Here is a 27672-nt window from a genome sequence, read left to right on the forward strand (position 1 = left end):
TTTAATCAAAAAATTAGCACAGCATAGACACATCAAGTAATACGTCATAAAAATGACAGGTTTCTTCTGTTCCAGGTACACCACACAAACAATAAGCCAGTCTTTTATGATTTTCTTTCCTAATGTTTATCTTCGATAAATGTAGCATAAATAGAAATTCAGAATAGAAATTTACACTGTGTTAATACTGATGAGGAACTATCAGAAAAAAATTCATTTGTGCTAATTACTGCTTAGTAATTGATTATGCAGAGAAGGTGTCACAGGTGTTATATTCATTAAGTAAAAAGTTATTCCACCCTACTGCTGTTAGAGTGTTAATTGAGAAGGCATGGAAACAGTAGGTTTTTTCCCCAACAGCAGCAGAATAAAATGGGAAAAGAAGGAGGGGGGAAAGATGGTCTTTGCTGAAAATGAGACAGAGTCCAAAACAAAAGGGCAGAATCGGCCTGAAGCAGGAAGAATCTGGGTAAAAAGAAAGGGAGCTGCTACTGTGAATGGGGACAAGTACACATACAATATAACTGGCTGGAAGGTGCAGTGTAATATCTGGAGATAGATTCTTGGATACTATGAAGGAAGACTATAAAAGAAACCTAAGAAAAATTACGTTTTTCATTTTCAAATACAAATTATACTGATTACTTCATTTAAAGAATCATAGAATAGTCTGGGTTGGAAGAGACCTTTAAAAGTCATCTAGTCCAACCCTCTGCAATGAACAGGGACATCTTAAACTAGATCAGGTTGCTTAGAGCCCCATCCAACCAGACCTTGAATACTTCCATGCGCAGGGCATCTGCCACTTCTCTGGGCAACCTGTTCCAGTGTTTCACACCCTTATTGTAAAAAATTTCCTCCTTATATCTAATCTAAATCTACCCTTAGTTTAAAACCATTACTCCTTGTCCTATCATAATAGGCCCTGACAAAAAGTTTGTCCTCATCTTTCTTGTCCCCTTCAAGGATAGAAATGCCACAATAAGGTCTCCCCAGAGCCTTCTCTTCTCCAGGCTGAACAATCCCAATTCCCTCAGTCTTTCATCTTACAGGAGAGGTGCTCCATCCTTCTGATCATTCTGTGGCCATTCATGACTTGTTCCAACAGGTTCATGTCCTTCCTGTGCTGGAGACCCCAAGAACTGAGTGCAGCACTGCAGGTGGGGTCTCACCAGAGCGGAAGAGAGGAGCAGAATCACCTCCCACGACCTGCTGGCCCTGACACAGTTGGTTCTTTAGGCTGCAAGTGCACATTGCTGGTTCATGTCCAGCCCTTCATTCACCAGCACTCCCAAGTCCTTCTTGGCAGGGCTGCTCTCAATCCCTTCATCCTCCAGCCTGTACTGATATCGAGGGTTGCCCTGACCCAGGTGCAGGACTTTGCATAGAATTTATACTAGTTCTAACAGACTTTACTGAAAAACATGGAAATTCCACAAACTGTTTAAAAAATGAAGGTCACAAAAACATGTTTCCTCATTAATTTAGAAGATTCCCATTATTTTAAACGCCCTATTAATTTATATTTACAAATATGGAGCTGTCCCAAGCAAGCACCTCAAAGTAATACTAAACTTTTAATCGGTTAATTAAATTCTTGGGCTGGAACCTAACACACTGTTACTATCATCTGCTTCTTTATGTTTGCTCGGAATCTGGGAAAAAATAGCATTTCCCCCTGAACCAAACCTTAGTACAGGTGCCCACTCACCTTCATGAAACTAGCCTTTTGCCATACTTACATCTAGAAATTTTCTTGTTTTCTCAAGTTGCTTTTCCAATGCCTGGTTTTGCTGCCTTAAGTCCATTAGTTCTGCATTTTTTTCTTGCTCTAGCTCTATGAAACGATTGACCTGTTCTTCCAGGTCTATTTCCAAGACTTTCACTTGCTTCTGAAGATCGTCATACTCTTTTTCAGCTTGACGTTGTACTTCAATTTTTTCTTTCATCAGCTTTTCTGTTTCCTCCAGCAATTCTGGGTATAATAGAGGCATCACACACTACTTTTAGATATGAATAGTTAGGAATGCTATGAAGCAAAACCACTCCCCAAGGTATCCATGCTGTAATCTGCAGGAGGATGTGAAACGGTTTGGGTTTTTACTATTTTTCTTTTTTTGAAAATGTATTTTCTTCTGAGAAATAATGATGATAATGACTGAACCAAATTCGTGTTAAAATTACTATCCTTTAATTAGTCTTCAAAGGACTGTTACTAAAGTTGTATCAGATTACTTCCCTGTTTACATTTCATATCAATTAAAAGGTCTTTGTACAGCTGAAAAGAAAACAAAATGCCTGGGTTCAAACCACAGTACAGGAGTTAACAATGAAGCACAGAAAACCCAACTCTCTTCTCATCCCCAGCATCAGTAAAATCAATCCACTCCCAGTCTTCATTATTTTAATGTGATACATATGAATAATTTGAGGGAAATATTGAAAGACTTAGCGAGGTTGCTGGGCAGACAGAGAGGGAAATTACTGACCTGTAACTGGAGCTTTGCAAAACCAGTGACTGCATGGATACCCAATTTTGAGTCCTCATGAGAAAGCTGGCAAGCACATACAGTAAAGCCCCAAACCACTTTATTAAGACTCTTAAGCCACAGCCCACTGAAGTACCTATTAACTAACCGCACAAATTCCTTGAGGTAAAATCCAAACTGCAAAGTGCACTTACTTTTGGAGAATCTTTAAAACAAGACTGATATTTAGACAGAAACAATAAAATTTACTTTCACTATAGAAGAAAGACCCTTTAGGTACCATCATCTTACATCATATTTAACCAATTCTCATTTCTAGGTAAGCATTATATATCAATAAAATAGAGTGTTTAGTTATCATAATTAATGACTCAGCTGTATTTGGAAATAAAAAGAAATAAAAGGCTACAAAAATATCTCTCCAATACCATCTAAGTATCTGTAATTCATAGGTGAATAAGATGATGGTTATTGATGAATTTGCTAATTATGTTTAGAAATCATAAGGAATGTTGTTAGCGAAATGTAAAACTGAGTATGAAATACAACATCAAAGCTGCAGGCCAGTAAGAATTACAAGTAATGTCAGTAAGCCAAAAGCCCAATAATCCTGATTAACGAAGTCAGTACGTGTAAGTCTTCCACCCAATTACAGATTGGCCATGCAACATACAAACACACCTGCTTGGGAAGCTGCATCGATTGCAGCATCTACTAGGCCTAGGAGAATAGAGAGAGAGAAAACAAAAAACAGAAGCAAAGTAATTCACATGCCAGCTATAGTTTTCTTGTGGCATAACAATGTAAGAGAAAATGAAGCCAAAGATAGATGTGGCATTTAATGACAAAGTTGTTGAGATAACTTAGGGAATGTGGTAAGTTATTCTGGTATGCATGATATAAGTACCTACACATATTTATAGAATGGCTTATCCTTACAGCTGTTATACATGAAAATAACTTTAAAATATTTAGAAGTCTAAACCATAGAACAAATAACTAAACTGGAATCATAGACAAGGATCCTCTTTACTGCAGAGTAGGAAGCAGTAGGTCATTCTTAAAATTTCATTGTTACACAAAGTAGATTGAATAAATTGCAAATACATGCTAAGGTGTGCAATCTATAAAAACAGCAACATTGTAAATTGCCATAAACTTTTATAAATTAAATAAAATGGTAATTTCATCCCGCTATTTACAATGCAAGCACTGCAATCCTTGAAAGATCAGTACTTCTCACAAACCCCAGTGTTCTAATCTTCCTTCTCTCTCAAACATAAAACATTAATTTCAGTTATTAGTTTAAGGAAGAATTAAAAGACACATTTACTTCATGAGGGTAAATGCTTTTTTTGAGTAAGCAGTTAGTTAGATTATATAGACATGGTATTTATCTGAAATTTTCAACATCAGGGCTGAAAGCTTTCATTACCAGTAGATAACAGGTTTTCTTTATCCTGCAACTGTTGTGCCATTTTTCCCTAGAAGAGGAATTTGTCAGAACAGTTTGTCTTCTATGCCTAGAATAAATATGGCTGTAATATATAGTTCAATCATGTTCTGGTGGGTATGCTTGCTTGTCTGTCTATAACTCCATTTGGAAAGTATTCAGATCAGTATTTTTATCCATAGGTGCTATTCCATCTCCAGTGATAATATAAATAAAAGCAGATTTTCAGAGATACAGAGCTTTTTCTAGCTTAAAGAACAATTGCAATTTCTCAACACTTCTAAAAATTCAGTCATTTTTTGTTTAAATATCAAGAAAAGTCATCATGCTAACCTTAGGCATCAAGTATGAAAATATCACATTTAGCCCTAACACATTTTTATTAAGGAGGGGGAGAAACTTTCACCAAGATTACCTATCATTTTATTTGAAAGTATAAGAAAATCTCATAGAAAGATTGTGAGGAATACATACGCTGCTCTACTGGCCCCGCATCTGCTCTCATGGCGTCCTTCTGTCTGGAGAGTAACTCCTTTTCTTCCTGGACCTGCTGCTGCTCAGCCTCTAACTCCTGCAATTTATTACCTGTACACAGCAGCTCTTGCTCAAGATGGTCAATTACATCTATTTTTTCCTGGAGCTGTTTTTCCAGAAATGCTTTCTCATCTGCATAACCATCAATGAGGCCTGTAGAACATCAATTTGGAAGCACATTCAATAGACAATCAAAACCAATTTGAATATTTTTTTCTTATTGAAGACACTACTGAATGCACATGCATGTTAGATACTCAGCACCTGACAATTTCTAATCCTTCCTGTCCTTGCTATTCTTTCATGATGAACAAATTACAGGAAGGGTAGCACAATACCAAATACAGCTCTTAATATTTTCTCAGCACAAAACCTCTAGAGCAAACAGGAACTCCAAAGCCAGGGAAAAATATATGTGTAATAAACACACAAGAAATAAGAAATTTAAATTACTTCAGTTGTCATTTTAGGTGCTTCATGACATTTGTCTGACCTCAAACAACAGTTCCTGTAAGATCATGGGTCTCCTGTAGGTGAAGTATAATAGAGATGCCTCCAACACCTTAAGGCACCCAAACTGGCTATTAAGTGTCCATGCTTAGCACCTGAATCACTCCCAAAAGGCCTTTTAACAGCTGACATCTAAGAAGCAATTTAATTTCTTTACTATTAATGCACAATTTTCGAAGTAGTACAGAATAATGAATTATCTTTTTAATAGAGAATTATGGAAATTACCTTGAGAATACCTTGTGTTCTTTTAAAATTTACTTCATTGTGAAGTAGTTTGTCTAGGAAACTGAAGGGGTGCTCAGTGAATGATATCATGGTTGTAAGAAATAGCACCCTCTTTGAATGATGCAGAAGTGAGCACAAAGCTAAGGATATAGGAAAAAATGGGAATTTCCTAATTTCATTGAGGGCTGTACAGATCTAAACAGATCCTGTAATGGTATTGGCTTAAGATGATTCAGAAACATCTGACCACAGAACAAAAAAGCCATTTTTACTGAGTGACAGAAGGTACCAAACAGATATGCCAGATTTCCACAGTAAGGTGTGTTCTGTCAATGTTGGATACCAATGGTTCCAAAAGACAGATAGGACATCAGTCACGCCATGTCTAAACTGTCTTAGTTGGATACACACGCCTATCTCATAGGTTTCTTCTTATTTTTTCAACATAATACTGTTTTCAATATTAAAGTACTTTATCAGTATAAATCTATAGTCTTGAGTCAGTATAAAGATGGATTTTACCCTATCTTGAAAATATATGAAAACTAAAGATGTTTCCATTTATTAACAATGTAGACCAATCTTTTTTTCCAGATTTGAATTCACAGAGAACACAGACACATAGGACATTGGATATTGAAACAGAAAATACTGAACTAGAAACATCATTAACAGCATTTCAAAAATTCGAGACAACATAAACTCTAGTAATTATTCCCACCATATCAGCTGCTGTTCACAATGAGTACTCAACAGATTGGAAGTGAGAGGGCATTCCCAGGTTAAATGGGGTGCACACTTCCACCAAGAAGGTATGAACAGTGAAGAGGTAATCTGCTAAAATCACATGTTGTGGTATTTACTCCTGCCACATTTTTTCTTTTTTTAAGAGATGTAATGAAAGTTGTCAGAGTTCAGTGAACAAATTTGCATTAGCTTTTCCATCACATTAGGTAAGTCATATCTGACACCACTAAAACACAAGAGGTTTGAAAATGTCTCAGCTACAGCAGTTTTTGTGATAAGAAAGAAATTATCAAAAATGACACATTTTATGTCAAGAGAAGACAGGACCATCAGATATACAATGAACTAAGACATTGTTCTGCACACCTACCTAAGGAATTTGATAAAAGAATGTAGTTTGTCTTTATCAGAGTATGCTCACAGCTCAGTTCAATGAGCAGAAGTTAAATAAAGAGAGTTCTATGACATCTTTGTTTTGTTATACCAACACCAACAAAAAAAAGGTGCCTGTCATTTACAAGTGCATTAATTTCAAATGCACCTAACTTACAAGCTCAATTGTGCAACATATTTATCAAGGACTAAAATAACACCTAATTATGTTATGTTTTAGAACTCTTCATGAACAGCCATTCTGTCCTAATGTATTAGGCTTTTTTATTTTATTATTGAAAATTTTCAATAAATTGCAAATTTGCAAAATAAAATTTATATCAAGACAAAAATATTATCCTTCAAAGAGAGCAGCAACAGACATAAAGAGCTGCCTATGTTCTGAAATTCTTCAATATTAAGCATTTTGTAACTCCATCTGTGCCAGAATACACATTCTTAGGTCATTTATATTTTGTGATCATATTTGAAGATTTTGTATTTTTGCATGTAAAGATGTGTTCCAAACAAGATTTTTTTCACTCTTAATCTTAGAAAAGAAAAAATAGTAATGCCTCTTTCAGATTTGAATCTATTCCCTCTGAAATCAATTTTCATCCTCTCTGGTTTTGCTAAAGCTATTGAAATGTTACTGCCAGTACTAGTGCCGATGACACACAATGTTTGTGCTGTGTGAATTGGCAGGCTGCTGACTGTCCTTCATATCACATTTTAGACACGTGGCTTAGAAACCTGCACTCCTTTTCAGCTTATGTGTGTCCCAGCTATTATTAGCATGTGAACTCATGTTGGATTATCTGTCTGTGTAAAAAGAAGAGGTAGCCTCGCAGGGTAGCATTCTCCAGGAATAACATTTAGCTGTCAAAGTTTACTCTATGCTCCCACTTTGAAACAGAGAAGTCTGCTGAGCTTCAAAACTATCTAAAATATCTTTCTGCTTAGTACTACAAAGATCTTACCTATAAGGTAGGGATTTTTCGCATCTTTTACAGATGCTAATTATACATAATGGTAGAAATGCTGGGTGGATACAAAACATAGAGCTATCAAAACAATAAAGCTTCTTCTACAGAACAAATTAAATATCTGACAGATTTGAACATATTTTTCAAATGTCAGAAAAAATTACTAAATTTCCCCTGTTGTAAGACCTTACGAACTTTAATTGCTTCCTTAATGCAGTTGCAAATACTCTTTTTAAAAGATCACTTTAAACAGTGCAAACTGAAACATATCACCACCCAATGATCACATTTAGAGTAAAGATTCTGTTTCAATGTCAACAGGCAGCAGGCACAAATTGAAATATGGGAAACTGCATTGCAACATACAAAAAAAATTTTTTTTCCTTTCCCCCTCTTTGCCAGTGGTCAAACACTAAAAAAGCACCCAGAGAGGTTATCGACATTCAAAATCTGAACAGACATAGTCCTGGTCAACCTGATATACCTGATCCTGCTTTAAGCAGGATCTCCAGAGGTGTCTTCCAGCTTCAACTATCTAGGACTCTAGGATTCTAAGTTGTTAATATTTAAGCTTGTCTGCATAGACATGTTATAATGAAATACATTAATTTGGAGGACCTTAACACATATGCACTCTATTATTTTTAATAAGTCAGACAATAATAAGTGAGTCAAAGCTGGGAAACAGAATCACAGAGTGGTTGATGTTGGCAGGGAGCTCCAGAGGTCACGATGTCCAGAACTATTCAGAAGTCTGATAACATTCTACAATTTGCAAAGAAATTCATCAAATTTGTAATTTCTTTACCCAATTAATAGGTAAAGTGGGTGAAAAGTCCAACAACTCATCAAAAACGCTGCTTACCTTCAGCTTTACTAAGTTCCAATGCCAACTGCTCTCTGGCTTTGGTTTCCTCATTAAGACGTTCTTGTAGCTCTTCCTGATACTTGATAAATTCTGTGGCCTCTTGTTGCTTTTTGAAGGACTCTCGCATGAGTTCTGTCTGAGTAATTTTAGCATGTTCAAGCTACCACAGGAAAAATATTACAGAAATTAGATAAACCAGATTTTCTGATAAGTAACTGTTCTATCATTCCTATTTAATTAACATTTGTTTTACAGTGTGATGATAAGTCTCACATAACCTCAATGGACATTCAATAATATCTTTATTGAACACCCATTTGCAAAGTACAATATGAAGACTGACAGTACAAAAGTCTAACCAAATAAGCTTTGTCAGTAGTGAACTCCATGAGCCACCTGGCTAAATCCTTGTCTTTGTTCCGGTAATTCCCGATTTATGAGTTTACACTAGATTCACCTTTATGTACATATGAGTTTTGCACTAAATATGAGTCAGTTATCACCCACCATAAAGTTAGAATGGCTAAAAAACATTGCATAGAACTAGTAGAAGCTTTACTATAAATTGACACAAATGGTGCTTCCTCTCTTTTTCTCCTTAACATGCGAATAAATTAGAACACCAGGACAATGTGAATTTTGAACGTATCACACTTTTCAACCAACAAGGCAATAAAATAATGCTTCTTCCAATTGTGTCCGTCCACCCAGCAGAATTATTAAGGATTCTCTTATTACTCTCTTCCACTTGCCTGGTGGCTTAATATTTAACATTAACTAACACAGATGTAGCACAATCTCACTACACCACCATCTTAAAGTACTGAAAAACCAGGTCACATAAAATTGCATACTTACTATCCAGTTCAGACATACCCAAAGTGATAATTTCAAAACTGATTAAAATTAGAATTAAAAAAGCAAAATAATGTGTAAAGAAGGAACATTAGTGTTAGAAGTTTTGATTACACTGAATGTTCTAAGATAACAGCAAACTGAAGACAATTACCAAAATCTCTACTTCTCAACCGTTAACATTTACAGTCTACATCCACCTCTTTGAGGGACACAAACAAAGCTGTCAGAGCTGAACTACATATTAGTTCTTTGTGTGGTTTGTATTCAAAATCAGGCAATTTGTTTTGAATGAGAACAATGTCAGAAAATAACACATTTCCTGCTTCTTTGCTGTTTTGGTTTTTTTTTACTTTTTAATATTCTGGATGTTAGCATATATTTGGAAGATAGTAACATCTATAGTTTCTATAAAATATTCTGTCACAATTTCTTAAAAAATAAAAGCTTTCTCACTAACTACAGCTAAGTTCATGACTGTGATGAGCTTGCTTTAAAAACTCAGAAAAATCTGTTAAGAAACATTTAATAGAACTCTGCACACAAAATTATCCACTTACATTTTGAAAAGAATGTCTGAATAATCAGTACATTCTCTTTTATAATACACGGAATTTAAATACTTGATTACTTTTCTACAACATTCCTTTTTAGATGGACATCACGAACATGTTCACGTTAATTATTTATTCTGACAGGAGTTAAGAAAGGTCTAAACAGTAGAGCTGACTATCTGCACTGGTTTGACATATTTTTAAAAGTCACAGAGTATTCTGACTTTATCCTTAATGAAGTCCTTAATGAAAGACCCATCTTGGATAAAAGAGAAACGTATGATTGGTTTACTGTACATAAAAGTGGCTTACTGAAATGCGTGAAATAATTGAATTAAAACTCAGAACAAAAATTATTCTCCAGCTCTTTTCAGTAATGACAACTCAAGGTATTATTAAAAATATCGTAGGGCAAAACCAAAAGGAAGTACAAACACAAACATGATTTCTTAAGATCAACAATTTCTCCATGGGATCACTGGAAGCGATTAGCCAGCTTGTGCTAGTTACTGTTACTAGTCAGTGCACCAAAGCTATAAAGGAACAACTTTAACTGACTGCAGTCCCTCCTGCAACATAAATTATTCTTAGTGAGAAAAATGTAATCTAATAAATAAGTAACATTGAAATGATTAAAAAAGAGATCTCAAATCCCTTGAATTTAACATATTTCTGTGTCTGCTAAATTTCTTTCATTAGAAATCATCAGAGAATTGTAGAATTAAATCTTTTTCAGTGCCCATTACAAACTGACTAGGAAAAGAACGCGACAGGAGTACACAGTAACTTCAATGATAGAGACAAGTTTATATAATTTTTCACTGCTTTCTCTTCTATTTAAACTTGTTTAAAAATATAATTTCTTTTGAAAACTTTTATACTTACTGAATAGGGAGGTGTAGGCAAGGAGATTTTAGAGACAACTTTCAAAATGTGTCCATTTTTTTTGTGACTGAAGTGAAAAATTGAAGTATTTACAACTACAGAATTATTCTCATCCAAGTGTTCAGTGAAAGGAAAAGGATATGGTAAAGGCACACGAGATTCAACCTCATATGTATCTTCTTCTTGGCCTTCAGTCCACAGACCACTAACCAGATTAGATGCCCAGTAGGTGCGGTAAGAATCCATTTCAAAAAATACTGCTCTTGTTGTCTTCTCAACTGTCACGCAGGTATTTCACACTAGCTAGGCTGGCTTTAGAAATTTCTCACAGGAATTTATAACAGAACATGCACATTTAGCAGTCTGAAGACTCATATCAGCACAGTCGGTGATAAACCTACTCAGAACCCACAGGAAGCCTCAGATCACGTTTCAAGCAGAGTAATTCAGGGGTGGATTAATCCCAAACAGAGAGGTAGAGGAAAACTTCATATGGTAACTCCTAAAACATCCTTCTCAGAGAATTTTCACATGAAAAAGCAACAGAAATCTTCCAATAGCAGCTGGCAAGTAATTTCCAAGGCAAGGAAGCACAATGTTTGTTTTACCTGCACAGGAACGCTGCAGCAGACAAGCAAGCTAGCAAAACAGAAACTAAAAATGATTTTCCAACTCTGCTACGGCAAATGAAAGAAAAATAGAGCTATGTCATTATTTGTACTCATTCTTGTTCCTGGAGTTAATTCAACAGGAAGAACATTCGCAAACTCTGCTAGTTTAAAGGCTTCCTGTATCTCCCAACCAAAAGAGTTCAGGGGAGTGGCCCAATTTACCTACACATAACACCAGCAGGTGGAATTTGAATTAATACACCCACTATATGCCTTGCCTGAAGATTCAAACTGCACTTCAGGTCTGAAAGTGTGTGTTCAGACAGGTCTCAAATAGTTACTTTGAAGATTTTGCCAGGTTTCTCTTAGTCTGTTAAGTTTATTTGAAGAGATGAATACATGTCTGTATGCACAATACAACTGACTAAGGGGAAAGGTTAAAATCTTTTCTGCCTGTAACTAGCTTTAGATTATAAAACATTGCAGAGTAGAAAAAAAATAAAGTATTCACTTTCTGAATATTTAAAAACAATTTTCAAGTCACCTGTAAACCCCTGGTATCTATAAGACCTGTATTTAGTCCAGTAAGCACACACCAGCCATTGCAAAGCAGACAAGCTTGAATGCTTGCAGAGTACCTCCACAGAACAGGGAGAAAAGATGTCAGTATTTATACTGTGGGAAACTGTGTAAATAGATGAACATTTTATTAACTTAAAAAAAAAAAGAGCCAAACATATATGATTATCAGGGATAAATCCATCTTTTTATAATCCACAATAATGAAAAGAATGTGTATGTGTGTGTGTTTGAGCCAAAACATAACTCAGTTGCTGGTATTGGCAAGATCTTAGCTACAAAGCTATGCAGCAAAAATAAACTTTCTTGATCAATTGACAATAAATAAAAATAAGCTGCTTATAATACACTGAGTGTTTTCATTGGCATAATGAAAAGCAAATACTGCAAAAATATCAGTCACAAAAGTAAAATAATTTAGGGCTACGTATACAACTACTGCCTTTAAAGATCAGCAGTGAATGCTCAGAAAAAATAAGCACCAAGTGGAAAAAATAATTGACAATACTTTGTGACTGTAAAACTGAAATTGTTTTTGTCTGTAACAGCTACTCTTGAATGCAGTATTTCCTAGAAATGTTTAACTATATTTTTTAAGACCTTCGCACATTGAAGTATTTGTGTAGCCTTTTTTGTTATTATGGAATGCTAGGCCTTAAGCTGAAAAAAGACCTCATAGAGCCAGACATCTCTTTTGAACTGAACTCATGCTCAAAGGGCAGACAGTTTTTACAGAATGACTTTGCAAATAAATGCAATGTAGAAACGGATTTATTTATAAGATCCACCAGACTACTTGATTTAGATAAGTCAGAGCTGGGTTTGATGAATTTGTATTTAAATTACTTTTAACTTCAGTAAGTCACAAATTAAGTCTTTTATCTTTTCAGTTTTTTACAAAAAAGCAGAGTATCAACTTCATATTTTAAGTACTTTTCAAAAGCAAAAAATACTTTTAAAGCATTAGACAGTTGAAATGTCATAGTATTTTCACAATCTTTTTCTCCTTCTTTCCAATAGTTATGATTTACACATTTTACACGAAGAGATAAGAAAGCAATGACTTTTTAAGTAATAGTATTACCAGGTTAACTAATAGATTGGCCTGTAACATAAAACACACTGTAGCCTTTGAATTCAAGTCTCAAATAGATTAAAGAGCTGACTCTAAAGACTGGGTTCCTCAAGAGAGCTTAATACTTTGACACCTTCAAATTGAGATGTACACAATCTGAAAGTAAAGTGCATGATAAAAGCAGTGTGATTTGAACTGAGTTAGGTATATAGCTCAATTGACAAGGAAGTACTCCAGAGACCAACTAACATCCCACCATACAAAGTACCCCAATAGCAAACTGCCTCTTTTTTGGATACTATTCATTAATCACATACCTCATATAAATATTGGAGTGCAGACTCCTTTTCTGATAGGAAGGTGGATATGTACTTAACTGGCCATGTTTAAATCATAGCTGGAAGAAACAGTAGAGGAGCTCCACCTTTTTGGCCAGTCAATTGACTAAAATGTTTTTCAAGAGAACTGGGCATAGTTCCTCTTAATCCTCCCTCTTCACTAGGGGCAGCCCAATGTGCTCTGACACCTCCTGTCTCATCTCTGCATTGCAGTAGAATGCAGATGACCCATATAAGCAATGAAAGACTGTCCTAGATTGATAAACATGCCCAAATTCATGCTGCTTCTGCAGACTGAAGCAGATTTCTAACCAGAAACTAAATTAATCAGCAAAGTCATACTGAAGCAGGCTTTTCAGGTGTAGGCACCTGAAGTATTGTTTCAGCTTTCAAAATCAGCTTACGTGTTTTAGGCTAATAAAAACACATTCACAAGAAAATGAAAGAAAGAAAATTAGTTGAGACACAAAATTCAAAATGCTTCTCTATTAAATCACCCTACCTGATTTGAAGTTTCACTGATAGCTTCCAGAAGCTTTTCAACAGCCGCTTGTAGTCGAGAACTAATATTCAGAATGAGCTCTTCATTTTCAGGGTCTATTTCCACTCCACTTTCTGCAAGATGTTGGCTCAGCAGTCCCTCATCTGTTGCCTCTGACCACATGTTAATATCATCATCTCCCATACTACTACCATGATAGGAGGAACAGGACTCTGGAAAAACAAAATAGTTAGCTTTGCACACAGACTCTTAGCAATTTAAAACATGAAAAATCATACATCTGACTCACAATTAGAAAGACAAGTCAGAAAACAATTTAAATATTTGTCTTGGTCACAAAAACAGAAACGGAAATATTGCATACTAAAACTCACACAAACAAGATAAATAATGTGTTAACTAAAAATAAGCAGAAGGAAAAGAGAAAAGGAGATACTAACAGAGAATATTTTAGACATACTTTCAGTATGCATTGGGGCTCTGATGCTCATCTTCAAACCTTTGTTATTATCACTAACCCTTACTACTTTGAATAACTTGCAATAATACTTGCAAGATTGTCTTTAAATTACAATTAGGTAAAAAAACCAAACCAAACAACCAAAACAGACTGTCAGTCCCTGTTTCCCCAACACTCAGTTATGTCACTGTGCAGTAACACAAAACTGTTCAAGTCAGTCAATCAAATGCACAGATTCAAGTGAGTAAAGAGAAAGGCACGCATGTAATTCAGTCAGCTTCTCAGGACAGACTAGAGCACAGAACAACAAAATTCAGCATTGTTATTAGTGAACCGAAAGTTTATTAAAACAGGTAGCTGGACAGGTACAGTGCAGCAGGACTAACTGTCCCTCCTGATGAGCCACCTGGCACCTCCCTCCTTCTCAATCTTCCTGAGGTCTGATTCAGTTTAGGACATTATCCATACTTTCTGAAAAGCCAGAGACACAAAGTTTGCCTGTGGTATTAAACTGATACAAATTCATCCAGAAAACAGTAAATTTGCCGTATTCAGGGCTGTATTTAAGCAAGGCAAGCGAAAGCAAAGGCCTGAGAGGTTTTAAAATCCCACTTTCAGTATGAAAGAACAATACAGTAGGTACATTGTGACAGTAGAAACTATTGTTGATAATGTGTTTTAAAAATGAAGAAGTGTTATGTCATTAGGCTGATAGATTTGTAATGTTGAAAATAAATGCTATTGTGGAAAGTTTTTTAAAATGACAGTTTATTTAAATGAACTATATTTCTGAAATATATTTAAAAGAAAAGAAATATTTTGGTGTGGTGCTTTTTTAAAAGCAATTAGGTGGTTTTGCTTATGATTTTCTCAAAAAACTCCTTTTTTTTGGAAACAGCTGTATGTTTTACATTCTTAAATGAATTAAGAACAGTCAATAACTGTTTAGCAATGAAATTGCAATACTGGATTATCTTTGAATTCAAGTTCCTGTTTACTCCATAAATTATGACTGCTGAACTAGAACAGTTTGTCTAGCTACAGAAATTGAAACGAAACTATAATAGGTCAGTCTTACAATGTAGCTAGTTTTTGTTGCTCTTGCCTCTTAGACAGGCAAGCAAATAATACCGGGAACACAAGTACTCTTGCTGATGTTTAAATCTGGCAAGAAAGTCAGATTCTAGTTTTGAGGTTTGTTTTTAGTTTTTTTTTAACAAGCTGCAACATGATTACCCACCTGGTCTACTTACTATACTTTCATACATGCAAATATTCTGACTATAATATCTGCAGCCTTATATGTGACCCATATACAAAAAAATAATCTATAGCAATTTTAAATGAGGAAGGTTTCACTTTGTTTACTTTTCTCTTATAATTGCTAAGATTTTTTAAATGCAGACATATTTTTTATTTTTTTTTCTTCTAGTTATATCATTACTGTTTCATATCTCCTTTTAGATGGGTGGGATATAATGTTGCAAACTGTTTTCACACTCCAAAGGGAAAAAACAGAAGCACACTATATGCATGAATGGAACAAATAACCAGATGAATAGAATATACATTCACATGGCACCTTTCATCTACACAGGATTTCAAAGCACTTTTGAGTATTGCACTTTCGAACTTCCATCATAAACTCCCATAGTGGAATCACAGCCATTTTCTGCCAGCACACTGTATATTTGCAATGGGTTTGTAGAGCATAACAGCTTTCCCATAACACCTTAATATTCCACCCCCCTGCAGTATAAGGAAGGCTGAAAAAGTAACAATTTCACATTTGTTATTCTATAGCATTTTGATTTCTCACCACCCAAATTTGGGCTGGCTTTGGGTGTCTCATAGTATCAATAGTGATGCAGAAGCTTTAATATCCTCAGAGTAGAAAGGACCTTCATTTAAGATGGACATCCAGCAGCATGAGTATTTTCAAATGCTGTGCCAAAGTACTGGTTAAAGACCGAGTTGAAGGAAAACATACTCCCTACTGAGCCACCAAGAAACTTACTGCAACAACTGATGCTCTTTGGAGGCCACCCATCTAGAGAACTGACCAGGTAAGACCCTGCTTAGCTTCAGAGATCTCACAAAATAAAAGCCCACAGTACAGTGGCACAGCTATAAACAAGATAAGACAATAACATATTAGTTACTACACAATCTAATTCTTTCTTGATGGAGTACTACTAATTATCTACATAATGTTCCTGTTTCCCTTCTCAGGTTTAACCCATAATTCACACCCTGTAACCCTTCTGTTTCAGTAAATTATTTGCCTGAGAGGTACATCTGAACTGTGCAATGATGACTGTTGTCAAATACAAAAATAAACGTTATACAAAAAGACTGCGGAAATATGCAGTTGGTTGCAAAATCATCTGAACTTCTGGCTGCCTGGAAACCTTTAGAGAAAAACTTAAAAACACTGATGCCTGCTCAGAATGCAATCTTTTAAAAGCCAGGTCTGGAATATGTCTCTTACATTGATAATATCTTATTAATTATCTTATATAAGCAATATTATTATTTCTTCTTGCTAATGACCAGAACAGTAGAAACTGGCCTCCAAGAACTCATAACAAGACTTTAAACTCTTGTTTTGCTTATGACAGTTCTTTTGTAATTCACTTCCTTTTCTTCTGGATAAATACAAATAAATCAATGTTAAAATATAAATTTTTTATACGAAATCTCTCAGAACACAACATCAGAATTTACTTGAAAGCTAACTATAAAAAATGAGGAAAGCAAAGCTGTCACCAAAAGCATAATTTGGCACATGGAAAGTTTACTAGTCTCAAAGACAACAAAGGAAAACAAAAAAGTATCAAATGCACAAAAAACTTGTAATAATTCTGTTTATACTGTGGGATTGGAAACTCAGAAAGAAAAATCAATGGTAAATGATAAATGTCGACACCCATATTGCAATTTCTACAAAGTGGCACTTAAGAACATGAATTCACATTAAATGTCTTCCTAACTGCAAAGTGAAAGTCTCTGTATCTTTTTCCCCTCAAAATAGTCTCAGTACACAGCATCTTAGTACAGCATCCTTCCAGAAGATTTTCAGTGGTGGAAGCAAGAAATAGAAATGTTGTCCAGTCTCATTAACCACCCCTCGCAGCTGAATACCTAATCCCCATTTTGTTCATCCTTACAATGCTGTTCAATCTCCCACCCCAACAGAACCAAAATCAAATTCTCTGTCCTCAAAGTAAAACTGTCATCTCTTTGTGTAAACTCTCTCCTTGTAACAGAAAAAAAACCCAAAAGACACTAAAAACAAAGAAACAAAGGTTCATATTGTTTCCTTTGCCATGGAGCTTGCAGTTCAGCACGTCAGATGTCATGGCTGACTAAATCTTAAGAAAAGTACTTAATTATACAGTGCTTACTCAAAACTTTCAAATACAGAAGTTGTTTATGAGCTGTCAACTGACATTATGAAGCAATACACATACTGCATCATGTAGAGCCAACATCTCAGTTTACTTCTGGGATTCCTCTGAGGAATTAAGTTTAGGAATTACAAGCTGAAAACAAAAAGTCAGTTTTGTGGCAATTCAGTGTATAAGCCATTTACTACCTTGTTCCTGGTATGCTGCTCAGCAACAAGGAACTCAGAAAGTAAGTAAGAGGGTTTAATGCTCAAGAAATGCCACAAATGCACAGGTTTCTACATTACTGCAGTCCCTCTACCCAAGGTGCAACAGAGGGGGGAGAAGTGCTGGCTCTGGCACGGTGATTCCTGGCTCAAATCTGCAGAAGTAATTAACTCACCAGATCACTTTGCACAAATGCTGTTCACTTCAAATGATATGTTTTATGACTGAAATTTGAACCTTACTCACTCTGCTAGAAATAAAATCCCGTGCTTGCCGATAACCTAGGCAAGGTCCCAGATAAATCTCTACATGCTCTATAAATCAGGTGTGGTTATAAGTATGTGACCTTAATGATTTAAAGCTTTAAAAAATGCTGAAACTCGGCAAAAACAGTAAGCTGAGTTCTGCTTGGCAGTAAACATGGATTATGTTCAGAAGATCAGAGAGAATTCACTCTAATTAACACATTATTTTACTATTTAAGATTTTTATCAGTATGAATTAATTCCTACAGATTTCCTAACTAATTAAAGAAGAAGATCTGTTTGGTTAGGTATTAGAAAATACAATAACATGCACAGGTTAAAAAAAACCAAAACAATAGGGGAAAAATGTTAAAAGGTTATGTCCCCTCAGTCCATTTAGTGTCACTATAGGAATATCAGTGTGACTGAGTAACATCAGTCACACTGCTGAAAACATAACAGAATTTGTCATCTAATTCCCTCTGAAGAAGAATCAGATACTTTAGCTGTTGAAATAGTAAAACTACTATTATGGCTGGCTGACCCCAGAGGTAGCAAGGACGCTGCCATATAATTTCGAGAGAATAAAAGGAGAACTGTGAATACAATCCCAAAGATATATTACAAACTATACATTCACCCTTTATAGCTACTGTAAGCTTGGATTTTTACATTTATGAATGTAAGGAAACATGCAAAAAGGATCCTGGAATAAACAACTGGTATGTGGACAGCTTGAATGCTGCTCTATATCAAGGAGGTGCATTACAATAACAGACATACTGCTTTGTTACAGAATACTGAAATTTTACATACCTCTTCAAAATACACTAATAGCAAACACAAGAATGAAAACAGTCAACCTGCATCACTAGCAGAATGGAATAGAGTTCTCTTCTACTTAGAGAGAGTAATCTTTCATTAGAAGACTTAACAAGAAATTAACAATTCATTTCAATTACAAGGCCCACTGTATCTTTAAACAGTAGTATTATGAAAGGAAGGAATAAACCAATACACCAAATAAAAGTACTTTCTAACTGTGTTTTTCTACATACATGTAATGCAAGTAATCCATATTAAGAACTGGTAATGACAATAATTAGTGACACATATAAGTACATACATTGCTGTGCAGGAGCAGGCAAAAAGCAAATGCATGTATTGTGCATTGCTAATATCTCCAAATGTGCACAGCAGGCACTTTTGAGAGTAGTGAAGGGCAACAATCCCGTATTAGCACTTTGTACATACAGTTATATATACATTACCTGAGAAGAGGGAGCAATATGTTCAGCAAGTGAGAATGAGAGAGAAAAGCAACAGTACATATTCTTTAAACAGGCATGATGTAAGTGTGAATGCACTAGGTAATACACGACACATGTAACTGTGACAGCCTGTGATCACTGCCTTCATAACCAGAATGAGTTTTTATCTCTTTGGGTAATGTATTTTGTTAAAAATCACATCACCTCAGATTATACAAAAGGAATACAATATTTCTAAATTGCTGCTTTTAATATAGAAAACTTATTAAAATAAGGTTTACATAAAATTTAAGACTACCTCAAAAAACAAAAGGAGGTGATGTTAGACTTTGAGCCTGGTCATTATTCCTTTTACCATTTGGCTAGGAGACTGTGTGGAAAATAGTTGCTAGTGGCTGAACATAGTTCTAACTACTTTAACATAAGCAAACTCTACGCATTTCCTACCACAAAGTAAAGTGCAAGAATACTTCATTTTGAAAAAAGTGATTCCTTCAAGTATGGTTAGTAGCAAATGTTCTCAAGGATAAGTATCAAAAAATAAGGTCAGAAGCTAGTTATCCAATCTACTATTTGGGGGAAAAGGCAAAGCCTCAAAAGCCTGAATTTTCAACAGATAATTTTCTTCACAACTAAATACAGTGAAATGTGCAGAAAACAAAAGTCACAGGGTTTGGTTTTTGATTTTTTTTCCTTTTAGTGAAACAGCAGTACAAGCATAAAAGTGCTGCTAACTTGAAAAATTCAAGAATTTTTAGACTACAACTTTTCGCATTTCACCGCAGATAACCTTTTGAGTAATCAACTGAAAGAGATGCCATTGTGCTACAAATTCATATAACCTTTCTTAACTTGTCCCAAGGCTTAATGTGACCTATATTTAAAGCCACAGGGAATCAATAATATGCATTTTGAATGAAAGAGGTAAAGTTCACCTTCACTTACCAGCTGCCTTATTACCCTGTAGTAGACACTTTCATAATAATGAAATGTAATATTTGACTTTCAGTTCTTTTTCTCATTCATGGTAGTTAAAATTCCAGCCAAATCCAGATGTATAATATGTTTCAGACTGAATCAATCTGTTGCACATTCCCTGCCCACATGATCCAGGATGAATGTGAACAACCTGAATGGTACCTAAATGGCAATATGATCAAGTACCTCCTCCAGCACAAAAGAGAAATGGACAGACACTATTCTAGTGCAATCACAAGAAAATAAACAGACCCTAGGAGAGTTCTTAAACACTGATAACAACTAACTACAACACCAAAATGCTCCTTTAAGGCTTGTGTCAACTAGCACGCCTGAAAACAGCTGATGGGCAAGTCTTGGCAGTTAGTGAGCTTTTGGAACAGTTTCTGAAAGGCTATTTGCATGCAACCACCTCTGTAGGAGGCTAAGGAAGTACCCAAGCACATATATATATATAGGCTTGTCCCATGCCAGTTGGCCTCAGTGACCAGCAACATACCTACATACATCAAGCACACCAGTAGAGACACAGCCTTTGACATTAGTTCCCATTACCCATATATCCAGAGGAAGGCAGGTGGAAGTTGGTGGAAGATGTCATGGAACTACGTTTCATTGTCTTTCTCTTTGTCTCCTTCAACAGGAACATATTTATTTTTGTATTTCTCAATCACTTTCTAATTCTATTGCAGGCTTTGCAACAGGACTCTAGACATGAGTGGTAATTGGCTTGGGGCATGACCTAGGCAACTTCCGAAATGTCTCTTAAGTAGGGATATCAAACGCATTCAGATGACAAATAGGGGTTTGTTTTTTTTTAAAAAAAGTTTGATTAAAACTTTCAAAACTAAGGTTATTTAAATTTATAATAAAAGTATGCAAATGATATTTCTTACGAAATATAAAACTCTACAACCAGTACCTTTTTCATATCCCACACGGATACAGGGTTTTATTGATTCCTCTGTCTCTGCGTCCCATCCGGCTGGTTTAGATGGCTGGACTTTCCCAGATCGATCCAGTAGCCCAAGAACATGTTGACCAATTGTCTCCTCCATTGCCACAGTTGTCTTCACAACTTCTAAAAGAATCTTCATGAGTTTTTCATTAGCCTTTTGAAAAATGTGCCTGCAGGACAGAAACTAATCAGTCCTTTGATTTTTCTCTGCTTTCAAAGTGAGTTTTTTCCCTTTTACACCCTTGCAACCAGAAAAGACTTGCAGTTGAAACTGTAAAATTAAGATTTCTTTTTTAAGACTAAACCTCTCATCATGTAAATATTAAATACACATTTGTGTTAAAAGTCAGTTCTTTACACAAAATATGCAAAAAATATTTATCTATATTTCTACTTTTATCTCAGTGTTTTATCTAGTTATTCTTCATAAGCAGAGGTCTAAATTTGCCTCGTATTCATTATAAACTTAATCTTTTCTCAAAGTGGCAAATAGGAAGATTGTTCCTCTACACAGATCAAAAGAGTTACAGAATAGTTGAATGGAATTATGAAATACAACAATCATATTAATATAATCTTATTTCACATATGTACATAAAATGTGTATACAGATACATGTGTATAAATAATGTTTATGATTTTACATGAGTGTCATATGAAATACATAGTAAAAGAGGTTAAGATTTGTCTTGTCCTCTATGCCATTACATCATTACACTTTATAAAAAATAAGACACTGTTTAACCTAAAGTATGTAAACTTAGAAATATGATTATCTAGAACAAAAGATGCCCATTATCATCAGTCAGAATAAAGCTTATAAATTTTAACTTAACAGCAAGAACATGATTATCAAAATTGAACAAATATAATGTTTTTCTATCAGTTCTAAGCACCTTTCTTTAGAAAGAAGAGTTGAAGGTGTTTCATCAGGCTTTCGTCCCCCATCTTCATGCTCAAAGATCTGCTCTCTCACATTTTGGTTTTCATTTTCATTCTGGGTAAGTTTTGACAGAGGGAGAGAAGACAAAAAGGACAGAAATCCTGTCATGTCAGAATCAACATATTCTTCTTATATGCAGTAGAATATGAAATTTAAAACCTAAATTAATTGTGAGGTTTTTTTAATAAGTTTCTGCTTATTCAAGAAATCAAAAAGTACTCTTCCAATGGAGAAAAATTAACTAAAACATTAACAAAAAGAAACCAGGAAATTCAAGGCAGGGTCAATTAGAAAGAACTTTGTTACACTGATAAAATAGTTGTTGTATTTTCTGTTGGTGTTGCTATAGCAATATGAAAATGTGAGTTTACCTGAGCAAATAGTTGTAGTAATAATCCCCACCTTTAAGCTGTTCAACTAGCTTCTGCTTACCTGAAGTAAAAAAGCTATGCCTATCAGTATCACCTCTTGGATCTTAAAACCTGCTCTGTTCCAGCAATACCCAATACCTTCTAGAAAAATATATTACATGAAAAGAGTAGCAGGAAAAAGGAATCTTACTGGTTTTACATGCCATAGCTGCCAAGAAAGTCAAAGTCCATATTTACCTCTGTCTGTGTGCTGCTGTTTTGTAGCTCACAAAACAGCCTCTCTTTTCCGGGTACAGAATGTTGTTTTAATGATTGCAGTTCTTCTAAAAGCATTCTCTCTCTCTCTGCAACCAGGCTGTCATTCTCCATTGAGACACGCTAAGAAAGAGGAGTTACACAGGCACACCCAATTTTTTAAGCTTCTGAGTACAGTGAGTCCTGTCACTTTTAATTTTTTACATATTTTGCACAATGAAATTTCAGTTCATCTCTTTAAATCATTACTAAAACACTGAAAGCTTTCTAGAATGGAATACAGCTAATAAATACTTAAACCTTCTTCAAGATTTTTGTACCATTTTTATGCTTTTCAGGAAACACAAAGGTCATAATGCAAACTGGTGGGAATTTCTGGATATTACATGCTATGATACGTTTTGCAGAAGAAAAAAGATGATAATAACTTATTTTTATAAAAAGCCTACACGTACTCTCTTTCAGAAGAGCTAGAAGTGTTCATGGCTTAAACACAACGCATACATTCATATGCAGTTCTTAGGAACATACATCCTTGGCATTAAAAGCTGGAAAAAAGCCAGCAGCTAAGTTCTACTTAATGATTTTTATCAGTTTCAGGAATTTGCGGCCCCTGACAAATTTGCAGTTACAAATTGGAAAAAAGGTAAAAGGAGGAAGTATATATATATTGAAAGGAAAGATTATCAGGATAAATGATTTTATGATAGCTACAAAGCAGCTAGGAGAAACAGACAACCTGCCATTGCTGAAAAGGATTCCAAAGATAAAAGTGACTGCCTTTCTAGATTTCCCAGCTCCTTGAGCCCAAACTTAAGCAGAGCAGAACCAGGTTTGGAGAAGGTCTGAAACTCCACTCCACAGTGACAGCAAAGAATTTTAGAATTCACTGATTACTATCTTTATGTGCATTATGGTAATGTTACATTGTTGAAATTAGAGCAAGATGAATTCTTCTGAATTCTGTTAACTTTGTCTGTCAAGGGAAGTATTTATATACATGTTTGAAAGATATGTATATAAATGACATTATTTTCGAAGACTTCATAATTAAGATAAACTAACGAGTTTCATGACCATACTTACTGCAGGCTTTGAATAGACACTGAGTGATGGCAAGTTAAGCTTAAAAAGAAATATTGATGTTTCCTCCCAATCCCCACAGATTTTGTTTCATTCTAGAGGTGGTAAGGACTTATCTCCCAGAACTCGGGGGAAAAAAAAGCCAAAACACATTGTTGCAGGAAGCCACTGGTACTGTACAAGTGGGAATGAGGAAAAATGAAGAATTTTATAGTATTTCTAGCTGTGGCTGGTGGCTTCACTGATGAAAATGGCTGCTAGGCCTGCATCCTGCACAGGGCCATGTATCTGGAAGGTGGCATGATTGACAAGGTACTACCCTCACTCACTCTCTCTTCTGGACACTATGCAGCACTGCAGTTTTTCTCCAGGTTTACAGAAGTCTGAATTGATCAATCTCTTTGATTAAAGAAACTGGTATTCTATAAATACATGCATATCTGTGTCCATATACACACACATGCAAACAGATACGTGTGTGCACACAGGTGTGTATGCAGGCACATAGTAAATATGTGCATTTCTCTCAATCTCTCCCTACAGATTTAAAAGTACAAATAAATATAAATCTGCCTGGTGATGTCTCTTTGTTAACACGTTAACTCACTGAGTCAAACTGCACATTACCTCAGCTAATTGCACTTTAAGATTCTCAAGCTCTGCTAAGAGTTGATCTTGATTTTCCTTCTGACGTTCCATTTGCTGCATGTGCCCCTGTCTCAATAATTCTGTTGCCTGTTGATGTTCCTGATATTGCCGCACCAGCTCCTGTCGCATGTCTTCCAAACGTTCCTCATACAACAACAGCTGACTGGATGTTTCTGTGTCTGATGCTGTCATCTCAACGTAGCGCTGAAATATTGGAGCTATTTTAGCATTTTATGTTCAACAACCATTTCTAGTAAATATTCAAATAAATTTTAGAAAATACTTTCGCAAATAAAAGTAATTACTGTGGAAGCGTTACTGTGTTGCCTGCTTCTTGGAAGGCTCAGGCTTAGAATTATTCTCCATTTAAAAGACAAGTTTTTTCCAATAACTTAAGCTTTTTATGACTGCTTTTTACTTTATTTATTCCAGCTAACCTCCACTCCATGTTTGTGAAATGCTAAATATATGCTCTATATATTACTTTTATAATTTTTGTGTTCAGCTGATATCCTTTGTCACAATGGACTCAAACTGGTTAGGGACTATTTTTAATATGTTTAATGTACAAAACACTAGAATATAACCTAGCTTACAAAAAGTCTTTAAACCACTTATTGTCTGCAATGCAGTTTTATCCATGAATGGAATCACCTATTTTCATGTAACCAGTGTCATGTTCCTTTCATTAGGCATAGCACACAGAAAAGGGTAGATAATTTAGAGCTGAAGCTGTCAACCCTTTGAAAGGGAAAGAGAAATATTTAAATGGAATTTTCATCCTAATCTATTTGTTTGTCATTTTCTCACTGAAATGGACTGTATACCCATTGGAAAGATTATCCAGACATAGTGTTATGCACTGTCAATATTTTTATTTTTTTTTACACTTACCGTTGTTTCTTCTGCTGCAAGACTTTTGACATGGGAAAAAAGTTCTTCAGAAGTCACTGATTTATGTGTGGTCTGTCCTAGTATGCAATCAGGGCCGCTATTAGAGTGAAGCTGTTCTCCAAGTGAGTTGATCTCTCCAGACTCTTCACTGAGTTCCTTGCAAAGTGATTTCAATTCTTCTTCATGCTTACTGCCTTTTTCTGTTCCTCTTCTAAGAGGGCCGTCAACTTCTTCTTCACTATGTTGCTTTTTAATTTCAAAATGTATTCCCTCTTGATGTACAATCTGTGTTGGTGCTTCTTCCTTCTGCCTAGCGATTCCTGACAATTCAGTCTGTTTGGCAAATGCTACACTCATTGACACAATTACCTGAATAAATCAGGGAAGTCTATATTAGTTTATGTTTCACATCTCCTGTTGCTGAAGAAATCTCATTCATGATCACCAATAATACAAATGTAAGTACTAAAAGTTGTGAACTATAATTGTATTTTTTTAAAGAGGAAAACAGAAAGGTAAAAGAACAGAGACATCTTGTCAATCTCATAAACAGTCACATCTTAAAATACAGACATGAGGTATTTAAGGTAGTTTAATAAACTATGATGCTATTTTCAGTTACAACAGATTATTTAGCACAGAATTATCAAGTTCTTCTAAAGAAGACCCTATTAGGCAATTTTAAAAAGTCTTTGCATACTGACATAAGAGCAGCTGTGCTACGCTTTCTCTAACCAAGGATCCTTTGTAAAAGTTTGACTGACATGGAATTTTTGGCTGTATAAAGAAAGCAGTGCCATGTGCTTGATACTCAGCACAGGAATTTTACTTCACCAGAAAGAAACTTGCTGGCATTAACTGGCTGCAGTTGCAGTTACAACAGGCTGGTAACTTCTGTATTGCTAAGTATCTCCTCCTAATACAAATAAACTCTTTTTCCAACCATGTGAGCAATTCTTTTCTATATTTAGAATACAGTTGTTTATAGCATAAGCTACAAAAAGTGTGGAAAAAAATGGTATAATAAATACAGAAGTGTTACACTTGAAAACACCTAACTCCTTGTTTGTGAGTTTGTCTCTTGAACTTAAACAGCTCCTAACAAAACCCAACAGCCAATCATGTACTTTGTTTCCCCATAAAGAAGGGTTTCCTTGGCAGCAGATAAGAGAAATGGAACTTTTACTCCAGAAATGTGGATTTCTTAAATTAATGTCATCACCCTGTGCTGGCTATAACATTCTTCTTAGCTCTGATTACAAACCTTTTTAGTAAGTTTTCCTTCCCCCCCCAGTCTTTAATTTATGTTCATTTTAATTTTTATTTAGACCATGAATAACAAAAGCAGAAATAATTTTTCACTCTGAAAAGTGGAAACTTTTCTGCAAGTCAAAAAGTAAGTAAATCTACAAACAAATTACTATACCTATAAAATCTTAATTTTACTTTTTGTGTTTTAGAGAAAGCCACTGGATCCAAAGAAAAACAATGCATTTTACACAATATATTGAAATGCACAACAATATATGACCAGAAAATAGTATGGAACTGTCAAGTGCAAAATCTTTTGAACTGATGAGCATCAGCATACACTATTGCAACTGTTCGAATTGTCAGAAATGGCAAATGAAAAATGACAGTATTTTTAAAACATATTTTAAAATAATAACTTAAAAATAATACCTTTGCTACTTCTTCTTCTAATCTTTCTTGGTACTGCTTTTCTAGTAACTGAACAACATCCAGATCATTTCGCATTTCAATCTCCCTACCAAGCTGTAAGAAAAACATGAAATCTTAGATCATGTATTTGTGATTCTATTTCACCACTTCAAGCTTCAATCTGACAAGACATTTTTTCCTCAATTGGGCTTTCATACAAGTCATATAATTTTGTACTACAACATAGAAGAACTGGGTAAAAGACTTTGCCTTGTTTTTGCTTCAAAATGAATTTTAAAACTTGAGTTTGCAACAACTCTTCTTCCAGCACTATTTGAATCGCCAGTGCAGTGAAACCAGGCCAGCAAGCACAGATCACAGTACAAAACAGCATCACTATTTTGCAAAATGCAGAATTTTTGAGCCAGGTTTCCAGCACTACTAGGGGAGGAATGCATGGGCTATTTCCCATTTGCTTTTGGTCTCTTAAATTCTTTGGGATTACTTTTTCAAAATTTCTCCTAAACTGTGCAGCCTATACTTCAAAAGTACCAGGACTTCACTTAAATTGCTCTTCTTTCATAACTAGTGTTTAAAGAAAAGTCACAATATTTTAAAGATTCCTGAATAAATCCCACAATTTGAACAGTAACTCTCTTCCACTTTGGTAAGAAGCAGCCCCACCTAAATGTCTTGTTTCA

The 27672-nt window shown here is 35.2% G+C and overlaps 1 protein-coding gene across 10 annotated transcripts in view; it reads right to left on the reverse strand.

The window, feature by feature from the left end:
* Positions 1 to 27672, reverse strand: part of AKAP9 (A-kinase anchoring protein 9) — a 111537-nt gene that overhangs the window by 28980 nt on the left and 54885 nt on the right. For 7 of the 10 annotated variants that reach the window (XM_064677610.1, XM_064677668.1, XM_064677649.1 and 4 more), the window contains 11 exons: positions 26993 to 27085; positions 25310 to 25678; positions 24395 to 24619; positions 22667 to 22807; positions 22012 to 22112; positions 21080 to 21285; positions 13587 to 13798; positions 8185 to 8347; positions 4417 to 4629; positions 3171 to 3209; positions 1743 to 1975 (listed from right to left, as the gene is read on the reverse strand). In XM_064677610.1, the coding sequence (XP_064533680.1) occupies positions 1743 to 1975; positions 3171 to 3209; positions 4417 to 4629; positions 8185 to 8347; positions 13587 to 13798; positions 21080 to 21285; positions 22012 to 22112; positions 22667 to 22807; positions 24395 to 24619; positions 25310 to 25678; positions 26993 to 27085 (1995 nt within the window). Of the gene's footprint in view, positions 1 to 1742; positions 1976 to 3170; positions 3210 to 4416; positions 4630 to 8184; positions 8348 to 10481; positions 12462 to 13586; positions 13799 to 21079; positions 21286 to 22011; positions 22113 to 22666; positions 22808 to 24394; positions 24620 to 25309; positions 25679 to 26992; positions 27086 to 27672 lie in introns of those variants that run through there. The other 3 variants (XM_064677641.1, XM_064677623.1, XM_064677675.1) reach the window with 2 other exon arrangements.

Source organism: Pseudopipra pipra, chromosome 1, assembly GCF_036250125.1.
Source record: "Pseudopipra pipra isolate bDixPip1 chromosome 1, bDixPip1.hap1, whole genome shotgun sequence".
NCBI lineage: Eukaryota > Metazoa > Chordata > Aves > Passeriformes > Pipridae > Pseudopipra > Pseudopipra pipra.